Source organism: Salvelinus fontinalis, chromosome 40 (assembly GCF_029448725.1).
Source record: "Salvelinus fontinalis isolate EN_2023a chromosome 40, ASM2944872v1, whole genome shotgun sequence".
In the NCBI taxonomy this organism is placed as follows: domain Eukaryota; kingdom Metazoa; phylum Chordata; class Actinopteri; order Salmoniformes; family Salmonidae; genus Salvelinus; species Salvelinus fontinalis.
In genome coordinates this window covers 7,964,387-7,976,956 of record NC_074704.1, presented here as the reverse complement: position 1 = coordinate 7,976,956, position 12,570 = coordinate 7,964,387, and the positions used below count along the sequence as shown (strand labels likewise).

General features: G+C 46.8%; 1 protein-coding gene across 1 annotated transcript; it reads left to right on the top strand.

The window, feature by feature from the left end:
- Positions 1-7,437: 7,437 nt before the first annotated feature.
- LOC129839249 (mucin-2-like) lies at positions 7,438-10,410 on the top strand. The gene is made up of 3 exons (XM_055906555.1): positions 7,438-7,467; positions 9,595-9,870; positions 10,051-10,410. The coding sequence occupies exons 1-3, from the start codon at positions 7,438-7,440 to the stop codon at positions 10,408-10,410; spliced, it is 666 nt and encodes a 221-aa protein (XP_055762530.1).
- Positions 10,411-12,570: the final 2,160 nt, after the last annotated feature.

The window sequence follows — 12,570 nt, the reverse complement described above, 5'->3', positions numbered from 1 at the left end:
TCCAACGCTCTAACCACTAGGCTACCTTCCGCCCGAGATGTGCTTGTATGAAATGAAAAGCTCCTTTTCTACTCTCCCATCAGGCAAATTACATTTCAAATGACTTTTAACTGATGGGAGGATCCCAAAGTAAATGTGTAACGTGATTAAAACAAATTAAGCTAGTTGTGCAAGACATTTTATAGATAAAAGGATAAGTAGCATATTGTTTTTAAATGTGTTCATGTTTTCTCCTCTGACAATACAACAGCTGATTAAGACGAGGGGGTGTCAGATATCAAAACTTCTCTGTACCAGGAAACTCTTGTCTTTATTCACCAAAATGAGAAAGGGAGGACCATCTTCTCTTTGCCTACTAACAAATTGACACATTCCTCTGCCACTTATCAGTTTCAGATGAAAGAGGAGAGAGGACGGTGGAGAGAGAACGGAGGAGAGAGGAAAGAGGAGAGAGAATGGAGGAGAGAGGACGGAGGAGAGAGGAAAGAGGAGAGAGGACAGAGGAAAGAGTAGAGAGGACATAGAATGGAGGAGAGAGGACGGAGGAGAGAGGATGGAGGAGAGAGGAAAGAGGAGAGAGGACGGAGGAGAGAGAATGGAGGAGAGAGGACGGAGGAGAGAGGACGGAGGAGAGAGAATGGTGGAGAGAGAATGGAGGAGAGAGAACGGAGGAGAGAGAACGGAGGAGAGAGGAAAGAGGAACGAGGACGGATGAAAGAGGAGAGAGGACAGAGGAAGGAGAACGGAGGAGAGAGGAGAGAGGACGGTGGAGAGAGGACGGTGGAGAGAGGACGGTGGAGAGAGAACGGAGGCGAGAGAACGGAGGCGAGAGAACGGAGGAGTGAGGACGGAGGAGCGAGGACGGAGGAGAGAGGACGGTGGAGAGAGTACGGAAGAGAGAGGACGGAGGAAAGAGGAATGAGGACAGAGGAAAGAGGAGAGAGGACAGAGGAAGGAGAACGGAGGAGAGAGGAAAGATGAGAGAGGACGGTGAAGTGAGAACGTAGGAGAGAGGACGGAGGAGAGAAGATGGAGGAGAGGACAGAGGAGAGAGAACAGAGGATAGAAGAGAGAGGATTGAGGAGAGAGGAAAAACGAGAGAGGACAGAGGAGAGAGACCGGAGGAGAGAGGAAAGAGGAGAGAGAATGGAGGAGAGAGAGAACAGAGGAGAGAGGAAAGAGGAACGAGGACAGAGGAAAGAGGAGAGAGGACAGAGGAAGGAGAATGGAGGAGAGAGGAAAAGGAGAGCGAATGGAGGAGAGAGGACAGAGGAGAGAGGAAAGAGGAACGAGGACAGAGGAAAGAGGAGAGAGGACAGAGGAGAGAGGACAGAGGAAGGAGAATGGAGGAGAGCGGACGGAGGAGAGAGGACGGAAGACTGGCTTTTGCCCAAACGAGAAAACTCCCCAGAGACACCCGAGTCACTGGCAACCAATCACATGGGCCATACACACAGTGGCGACCACTTGATTTGCAATTTAGGAGGCCGGCGGTGAATGCCAAATGCCCTGCTCAAAACCAACAGCGAGTCTCACTATAGGGGTGAATTCTGATAAAAAAATACAACACTGATCATTGATGAACAAACATCCATCAGCATCAGAGACACATGGAACAGTGTCATGGAGCTGTCTGAGAAACAACTCTTCCTTCTCTGATCTGTCTGATCACATTTCTGTTGTGTTTTAGTTAGTAGACGACATTCACCGTCAGTACTCAATAACCACGGCAACAAGCCCAACCACCCAATAGATTATTATTATTGTTGTTGTTGTTACTATTATTATGATAATTATTATAATTATTAGTACTATTGTTATTAATATTATTATTTGGATGATGATGATGATGGTGATGATGATGATGGTGGTGATGATGGTGGTGATGATGATGGTGGTGATGATGTTGATTATGATGGTGATGGTGATGATGGTGGTGAAGACGGTGGTGATGATGGTGGTGATGATGGTGATGATGGTGGTGATGATGGTGGTGATGATGATGGTGGTGATGATGGTGATGGTGATGATGGTGGTGATGATGGTGGTGATGATGGTGATGGTGATGATGGTGGTGATGGTGATGGTGATGATGGTGATGGTGATGATGGTGGTGATGATGATGGTGATGATGGTGGTGATGATGGTGATGATGATGGTGATGATGATGGTGGTGATGATGATGATGGTGATGGTGGTGATGATGGTGGTGATGATGGTGGTGATGGTGGTGATGATGGTGATGATGATGATGGTGGTGATGCTGATGGTGATGATGGTGGTGATGGTGATGATGGTGGTGATGATGGTGATGGTGATGATGACTTGTATAGTGTGACGTTTGGTGTAATATAAATCTGTTATCATTTACTGTGTTGGTTTTATGATGTGATTGTGTCTGAATTGTATCTCGTGTTGTTTATTCTTAATTAAGTCAATAAAAAACACATCTGACTTCTCAAGACCGTTCCTCCTGGCAACAAAGATCATCTATTATGGGCTGCAGGTAGCCCACCAGTTAAGAGTGTTGGGCTAGTAACTGTAAGGTAGCTGGTTCAAATCCCTGAGCCGACTAGGTGAAATAAGGCATTAAACCTAATTGCTCCTGTAAGTCTCTCTGGCTAAATGACGTACATGTATTATATTGACTAGATACTGGACTGTCTGCTCTAACAATGAGCACACACACTTCTGTGACAAGATCTGAAGAGTGTACGTACACACACACACACACACACACACACACACACACACACGTACACACACACACATACACACTTCCTATCTCTCTAGATTCTCCTCCCTCAGACTACTCTCCTGGTGCAGGACAGAGTCAGAGTGCTGCTGAGTTTCATGTCTACTGATTTCAGTGGGGCTATAATTTAATAGTATTCTATTATTTGGTAGTAGGGAATATGTTGTCATGGTGATGATGGTGTAGATGTGAGTCTCTCAGAGGCCAACAGGAAGTGATGCAACTACTTGAGGTTTTGTGGAGAGCTGCTGCTGACACCATAGCCTCCGTTGCTATGGTTACTATGATCACCATCCAACTCAGTCTCTTCCTTTATCAGACCTTTATTTCCTGTCTGTCTGTCTGTCTGTCTGTCTGTCTGTCTGTCTGTCTGTGTTTTTGTCTGGTTGTCTGTCTCTCTCTCGCTCCAACTCTTTATCTATCTTTCTGTGTTTTTGTTTGTCTGTCTGTCTGTCTGTCTGTCTGTCTGTCTGTCTGTCTGTCTGTCTGTCTGTCTGACTGACTTGTGTCTGTCTGACTGTATCAGTTTCTATAGGACTGTCTGGATCATGTTGTATTTAAAGAATAAAATGTCTGATAGTATCTATGATATATACAGTACTCTGTAAAGTCTCTCCTCCTGTCTGTGGTCAGGTCTGATGGTATCTATGATATATACAGTACTCTGTAAAGTCTCTCCTCCTGTCTGTGGTCAGGTCTGATGGTATCTATGATATATACAGTACTCTGTAAAGTCTCTCCTCTTGTCTGTGGTCAGGTGTGATGGTATCTATGATCTATACAGTACTCTGTAAAGTCTCTCATGGATTCTTAGACTCATATTGACCATGTAGATCTTGAAATAATTTTTTAGGATGCACCTAGCCTAACGATGGTTGAGGGCCCTTCACTTCTTTTCATATCTGAACATGTATCTATTGTCATTGGTTCTGTATGCAGGTTGACTGTATCTATGAGGAGATCAGAGAGGCAGACAGACAGACAGACACACTCCCTGTGTTCATCTCTTCAGTCTACTCTACTGTCAATTCACCTACCAACTCTACAACCTACCCTGCTGGCCAAGCCTCTACAACCTACCCTGCTGGCCAAGCCTCTACAACCTACCCTGCTGGCCGAGCCTCTACAACCTACCCTGCTGACCAAGCCTATACAACCTACCCTGCTGGCCAAGCCTCTATAACCTACCCTGCTGGCCAAGCCTCTACAACCTACCCTGCTGACCAAGCCTCTACAACCTACCCTGCTGGCCAAGCCTCTACAACCTACCCTGCTGACCAAGCCTCTACAACCTACCCTGCTGACCAAGTCTCTACAACCTACCCTGCTGACCAAGCCTATACAACCTACCCTGCTGACCAAGCCTCTACAACCTACCCTGCTGGCCGAGCCTCTACAACCTACCCTGCTGACCAAGCCTCTACAACCTACCCTGCTGACCAAGCCTATACAACCTACCCTGCTGGTCAAGCCTCTACAACCTACCCTGCTGGCCAAGCCTCTACAACCTACCCTGCTGGCCAAGCCTCTACAACCTACCCTGCTGGCCAAGCCTTTACAACCTACCCTGCTGGCCAAGCCTCTACAACCTACCCTGCTGGTCAAGTCTCTACAACCTACCGTGCTGACCAAGTCTCTACAAGACTGAACATTTTTCCCAATTGGCTGATGAAAATAAACAAATCTTGCTGCAGTGATGTTTCACCTAATAGATGTGGGAGTTTATCAAAATTGGAGTTGTTTTGGAAGAATCTTTGGTTCTGTGTAATCTGAGGTAAATATGTGTCTCTTAAATGGTCATACATTTGGCAAGAGGTTAGGAAGTGCAGCTCAGTTTCCACCTCATTTTGTGGGCAGTTTGCACATAGCCTATGTTCTCTTGAGAACCAGGTCTGCTTATGGCGTCCTCTCTCAATAGCACTGCTACACTGGTTCCTCATTTAAAAGTTGCATCATACCTCATGTGTTCTTTAACTGGTTTAAGTATATTTAGACAGATATTGTTGTTCCTTCTGATGGTGTAGAAGGCCATTTTTGCCTTGTCTCAGATCTTTCACAGCTTTGTGGAAATCACCTGTGGTGCTGTGTGACGTGGTGAGGTTGGACCCAGGTGCAGAGAAGAGACCAGACGATGAAGATTTACTCCACCTACCAAACCCTCAACACAACAACCCAAGACTCCACCTACCAAACCCTCAACATAACTCAAGACTCCACCTACCAAACCCTCAACAAAACAACCCAAGACTCCTCCTACCAAACCCTCAACATAACTCAAGACTCCACCGACCAAACCCTCAATACAACAACAACCCAAGACTCCACCTACCAAACCCTCAACATAACAACCCAAGACTCCACCTACCAAACCCTCAACACAACAACCCAAGACTCCACCTCCCAAACCCTCAGCACAACAACCCAAGACTCCACCTACCAAACCCTCAACACAACAACCCAAGACTCCACCTACCAAACCCTCAACACAACAACCCAAGACTCCACCTACCAAACCCTCAACACAACAACCCAAGACTCCACCTCCCAAACCCTCAACACAACAACCCAAGACTCCACCTACCAAACCCTCAACACAACAACCCAAGACTCCACCTACCAAACCCTCAACACAACAACCCAAGACTCCACCTACCAAACCCTCAACACAACAACCCAAGACTCCACCTACCAAACCCTCAACACAACAACCCAAGACTCCACCTACCAAACCCTCAACACAACAACCCAAGACTCCACCTACCAAACCCTCAACACAACAACCCAAGACTCCACCTCCCAAACCCTCAACACAACAACCCAAGACTCCACCTACCAAACCCTCAACACAACAACCCAAGACTCCACCTCCCAAACCCTCAACACAACAACCCAAGACTCCACCTCCCAAACCCTCAACACAACAACCCAAGACTCCACCTACCAAACCCTCAACACAACAACCCAAGACTCCACCTACCAAACCCTCAACACAACAACCCAAGACTCCACCTACCAAACCCTCAGTACAACAACCCAAGACTCCACCTACCAAACCCTCAACACAACAACCCAAGACTCCACCTACCAAACCCTCAACACAACAACCCAAGACTCCACCTACCAAACCCTCAACATAACTCAAGACTCCACCTACCAAACCCTCAACACAACAACCCAAGACTCCACCTACCAAACCCTCAACATAACAACCCAAGACTCCACCTACCAAACCCTCAACACAACAGACCCAAGACTCCACCTACCAAACCCTCAACACAACAGACCCAAGACTCCACCTACCAAACCCTCAACACAACAGACCCAAGACTCCACCTACCAAACCCTCAACACAACAGACCCAAGACTCCACCTACCAAACCCTCAACACAACAGACCCAAGACTCCACCTACCAAACCCTCAACACAACAGACCCAAGACTCCACCTACCAAACCCTCAACACAACAGACCCAAGACTCCACCTACCAAACCCTCAACACAACAACCCAAGACTCCACCTACCAAACCCTCAACATAACTCAAGACTCCACCTACCAAACCCTCAACACAACAACCCAAGACTCCACCTACCAAACCCTCAACACAACAACCCAAGACTCCACCTACCAAACCCTCAACACAACAACCCAAGACTCCACCTACCAAACCCTCAACACAACAACCCAAGACTCCACCTACCAAACCCTCAACACAACAGCCCAAGACTCCACCTACCAACCCTCAACACAACAGCCTAAGACTCCACCTACCAAACCCTCAACACAACAGCCTAAGACTCCACCTACCAAACCCTCAACACAACAACCCAAGACTCCACCTACCAAACCCTCAACCCAAGACTCCACCTACCAAACCCTCAACACAACAACCCAAGACTCCACCTACCAAACCCTCTACACAACAACCCAAGACTCCACCTACCAAACCCTCAACACAACAACCCAAGACTCCACCTACCAAACCCTCAACACAACAACCCAAGACTCCACCTACCAAACCCTCAACACAACAGCCCAAGACTCCACCTACCAACCACCCAACACAATAGATCCAAACTAAAATGATGACAACATTAAATTGATACAGAGACAGGAGAGTGTTAGTACAGTGTTAGTCTTTGTAACATTTTAACTTTGGAAATCTGCGGGGGAGGGGGGGGGGGGGGGGGTGACCTTGATAATTTATTGTTAAAACGAGAGGCTGCCTGGCTCTTTAACTTAAAGACCCTTGCTCCCTTCGGTCTCAATGTAGACTTTGATCTGAAGCCATTCTTGTGATTATTGTGACTTTGCCATTGTAATTGTTTGTAAGCTTGTGTAGTCTAAAATTAATCTATGATCGTATTTGTATGCTGTTCTTTGTATGCCATTTTAATATTTGAGAATTAACCAATGATATTAGGTCACTCTTGGCCATGATTACAGATACCTGTGTGTCTTTTGACACTATATAAACGAGTCATCCCGCAGTGTTTGTGATTATACCCTGATGAAGACAGCTTGGCTGTCGAAACGTTGGATATTACATTGTTGCATCTGAGCTCCTAGAGTTTATTTTCAGGAAATCCATTCTGCACCATATGTTTACATTGATTGAGAAAATATGTGGATCAACATAATAAAATATATTGATGTGTACTTCAACTATATTGTCATGACAACAATGTGTTCCTCCTCTGCTGAAACAAACATGGTAACTTTAGAACAGAGAAGTTGACAGCTGAGCTGAGTTCTCTTGTGGTTTAGAAATCTAACCTCCGGCCGGTTTCAACCAGTTTCACTCTGCAGCAAAGAGACCTGGAGACACTGAGGTCACTACAGAGAAATCAACAGGATGTGTAGGATAATGCCCACCCCCCTCCACTACCACCTATGTCTCTCTGTGTGTGTGTGTGAGAGAGTGAGTGAGTGATAGAGAGACTTTGACTTTTTCTCTTTCTTTACTGAAACTTTCTCATTTCATTTAAAACTCACTCCCCCCCTTAAAAATAAAACACCAAAATATAGCCTGTACTGCATTAAATTTACATTTTAGTCATTTAGCAGACGCTCTTATCCAGAGCGACTTACAGTAGAGTGCATACATTTTATTACATTTTTACATACTGAGACAAGGATATCCCTACCGGCCAAACCCGGACGACGCTATGCCAATTGTGCGTCGCCCCACGGACCTCCCGGTTGCGGCCGGCTGCGACAGAGCCTGGGCGCGAACCCAGCCCAGCCTGGGCGCGAACCCAGAGACTCTGGTGGTGCAGCCAGCACTGCGATGCAGTGCCCTAGACCACTGCGCCACCTGGGAGGCCAGGCTGCATACATGTACCATACTCACCTTTCCATCAACCACATGATACAAACCAACATCACAATACCCAAAACAATACCCTCTCCTACAACCGTATATCCAAAACATCTTCCCCAGCTATACAGACAGCCCCCCCATCACACCATATCTCCTCAAACATCTTCCCCAGCTATACAGACAGCCCCCCCAACACACCATATCTCCACCATATCTCACTACTACACCACTACACCACTGCACCACTGCACCACTACACCACTACACTACTACACCACTACACTACTACACTACTACACTACTACACCACTACACCACTACACCACTACACCACTACACCACTACACCACTGCACCACTACACCACTACACCACTACACCACGACACCACGACACTACTACACCACTACACCACTACACCACTACACTACTACACCACGACACCACGACACCACGACACTACGACACCACGACACCACGACACCACTACACCACTACACCACTACACCACTACACTACTACACCACTACACCACTACACTACTACACCACTACACCACTACACTACTACACCACTACACTACTACACCACTACACCACTACACCACTGCACCACTACACCACTACACTACTACACCACTACACTACTACACCACTACACCACTACACCACTACACTACGACACCACTACACTACTACACCACTACACTACTACACCACTACACCACTACACTACGACACCACGACACCACTACACCACTACACTACTACACCACTACACTACTACACCACTACACTACTACACCACTACACCACTACACTACTACACCACTACACTACTACACCACTACACTACTACACCACTACACTACTACACCACTACACCACTACACTACTACACCACTACACTACTACACCACTACACTACTACACCACTACACCACTACACTACTACACCACTACACCACTACACTACTACACCACTACACTACTACACTACTACACCATTACACCACTACACAATTACACCACTACACCACTACACTACTACACTACGACACCACTACACCACTACACCACTACACCACTACACTACTACACCACTACACCACTACACCATTACACCACTACACTACTACACCACTACACCACTACACCATTACACCACTACGCTACTACGCCACTACACCACTACACTACTACACCACTACACTACCACACCACTACACTACTACACTACTACACCACTACACTACAACACCACTACACCACTACACTACTACACCACTACGCCACTACACCACTACGCTACTACACAACTACACTACTACACCACTACACCACTATACTACTACACACCTACACTACACTACTACACCACTACACTACTACACCACTACACTACTACACCACTACACTACTACACCACTACACTACCACGCCACTACACCACTACACCACTACACGCCTACACACCTACACGACTACACCACTACACTACTACACCACTACACCACTAGACTACACATGATTTATATGTTGTGTGTTCCACAGGGCCAGTCACCAATCCAGACACAACAACCCAAGACGCCACCTACCAAACCCTCAACACATCAACCCAAGACTCCACCTACCAAACCCTCAACACAACAACCCAAGACTCCACCTACCAAACCCTCAACACAACAACCCAAGACTCCACCTACCAAACCTTAAACACAACAACCCAAGACTCCACCTACCAAACCCTCAACACAACAACCCAAGACTCCACCTACCAAACCCTCAACACAACAGCCCAAGACTCCACCTACCAACCCTCAACACAACAACCCAAGACTCCACCTACCAAACCCTCAACACAGCAACCCAAGACTCCACCTACCAAACCATCAACATAACAACCCAAGACTCCACCTACCAACCCCTCAACACAACAACCCAAGACTCCACCTACCAAACCTTAAACACAACAGACCCAAGACTCCACCTACCAAACCCTCAACACAACAACCCAAGACTCCACCTACCAAACCCTCAACACAACAACCCAAGACTCCACCTACCAAACCCTCAACACAACAACCCAAGACTCCACCTACCAAACCCTCAACACAACAACCCAAGACTCCACCTACCAAACCCTCAACACAACAACCCAAGACTCCACCTACCAAACCTCAACACAACAACCCAAGACTCCACCTACCAAACCCTCAACACAACAACCCAAGACTCCACCTACCAAACCCTCAACACAACAACCCAAGACTCCACCTACCAAACCCTCAACACAACAGCCCAAGACTCCACCTACCAACCACCCAACACAATAGATCCAAACTAAAATGATGACAACATTAAATTGATACAGAGACAGGAGAGTGTTAGTACAGTGTTAGTCTTTGTAACATTTTAACTTTGGAAATCTGCGGGGGAGGGGGGGGGGGGGGGTGACCTTGATAATTTATTGTTAAAACGAGAGGCTGCCTGGCTCTTTAACTTAAAGACCCTTGCTCCCTTCGGTCTCAATGTAGACTTTGATCTGAAGCCATTCTTGTGATTATTGTGACTTTGCCATTGTAATTGTTTGTAAGCTTGTGTAGTCTAAAATTTATCTATGATCGTATTTGTATGCTGTTCTTTGTATGCCATTTTAATATTTGAGAATTAACCAATGATATTAGGTCACTCTTGGCCATGATTACAGATACCTGTGTGTCTTTTGACACTATATAAACGAGTCATCCCGCAGTGTTTGTGATTATACCCTGATGAAGACAGCTTGGCTGTCGAAACGTTGGATATTACATTGTTGCATCTGAGCTCCTAGAGTTTATTTTCAGGAAATCCATTCTGCACCATATGTTTACATTGATTGAGAAAATATGTGGATCAACATAATAAAATATATTGATGTGTACTTCAACTATATTGTCATGACAACAATGTGTTCCTCCTCTGCTGAAACAAACATGGTAACTTTAGAACAGAGAAGTTGACAGCTGAGCTGAGTTCTCTTGTGGTTTAGAAATCTAACCTCCGGCCGGTTTCAACCAGTTTCACTCTGCAGCAAAGAGACCTGGAGACACTGAGGTCACTACAGAGAAATCAACAGGATGTGTAGGATAATGCCCACCCCCCTCCACTACCACCTATGTCTCTCTGTGTGTGTGTGTGAGAGAGTGAGTGAGTGAGAGAGAGACTTTGACTTTTTCTCTTTCTTTACTGAAACTTTCTCATTTCATTTAAAACTCACTCCCCCCCTTAAAAATAAAACACCAAAATATAGCCTGTACTGCATTAAATTTACATTTTAGTCATTTAGCAGACGCTCTTATCCAGAGCGACTTACAGTAGAGTGCATACATTTTATTACATTTTTACATACTGAGACAAGGATATCCCTACCGGCCAAACCCGGACGACGCTATGCCAATTGTGCGTCGCCCCACGGACCTCCCGGTTGCGGCCGGCTGCGACAGAGCCTGGGCGCGAACCCAGCCCAGCCTGGGCGCGAACCCAGAGACTCTGGTGGTGCAGCCAGCACTGCGATGCAGTGCCCTAGACCACTGCGCCACCTGGGAGGCCAGGCTGCATACATGTACCATACTCACCTTTCCATCAACCACATGATACAAACCAACATCACAATACCCAAAACAATACCCTCTCCTACAACCGTATATCCAAAACATCTTCCCCAGCTATACAGACAGCCCCCCCATCACACCATATCTCCTCAAACATCTTCCCCAGCTATACAGACAGCCCCCCCAACACACCATATCTCCTCAAACATCTTCCCCTGCTATACAGACAGCCCCCCCAACACACCATATCTCCTGAAACATCTTCCCCAGCAATACAGACAGCCCCCCCAACACACCATATCTCCTCAAACATCTTCCCCAGCAATACAGACAGCCCCCCCAACACACCATATCTCCTGAAACATCTTCCCCAGCTATACAGACAGCCCCCCCAACACACCATATCTCCTCAAACATCTTCCCCAGCAATACAGACAGCCCCCCCAACACACCATATCTCCTCAAACATCTTCCCCTGCTATACAGACAGCCCCCCCAACACACCATATCTCCTGAAACATCTTCCCCAGCAATACAGACAGCCCCCCCAACACACCATATCTCCTCAAACATCTTCCCCAGCAATACAGACAGCCCCCCCAACACACCATATCTCCTCAAACATCTTCCCCAGCTATACAGACAGCCCCCCCAACACACCATATCTCCTCAAACATCTTCCCCAGCTATACAGACAGCCCCCCCCAACACACCATATCTCCTCAAACATCTTCCCCAGCTATACAGACAGCCCCCCCATCACACCATATCTCCTCAAACATCTTCCCCAGCTGTACAGACAGCCCCCCCAACACACCATATCTCCTCAAACATCTTCCCCAGCTGAACAGACAGCCCCCCCAACACACCATATCTCCTGAAACATCTTCCCCAGCAATACAG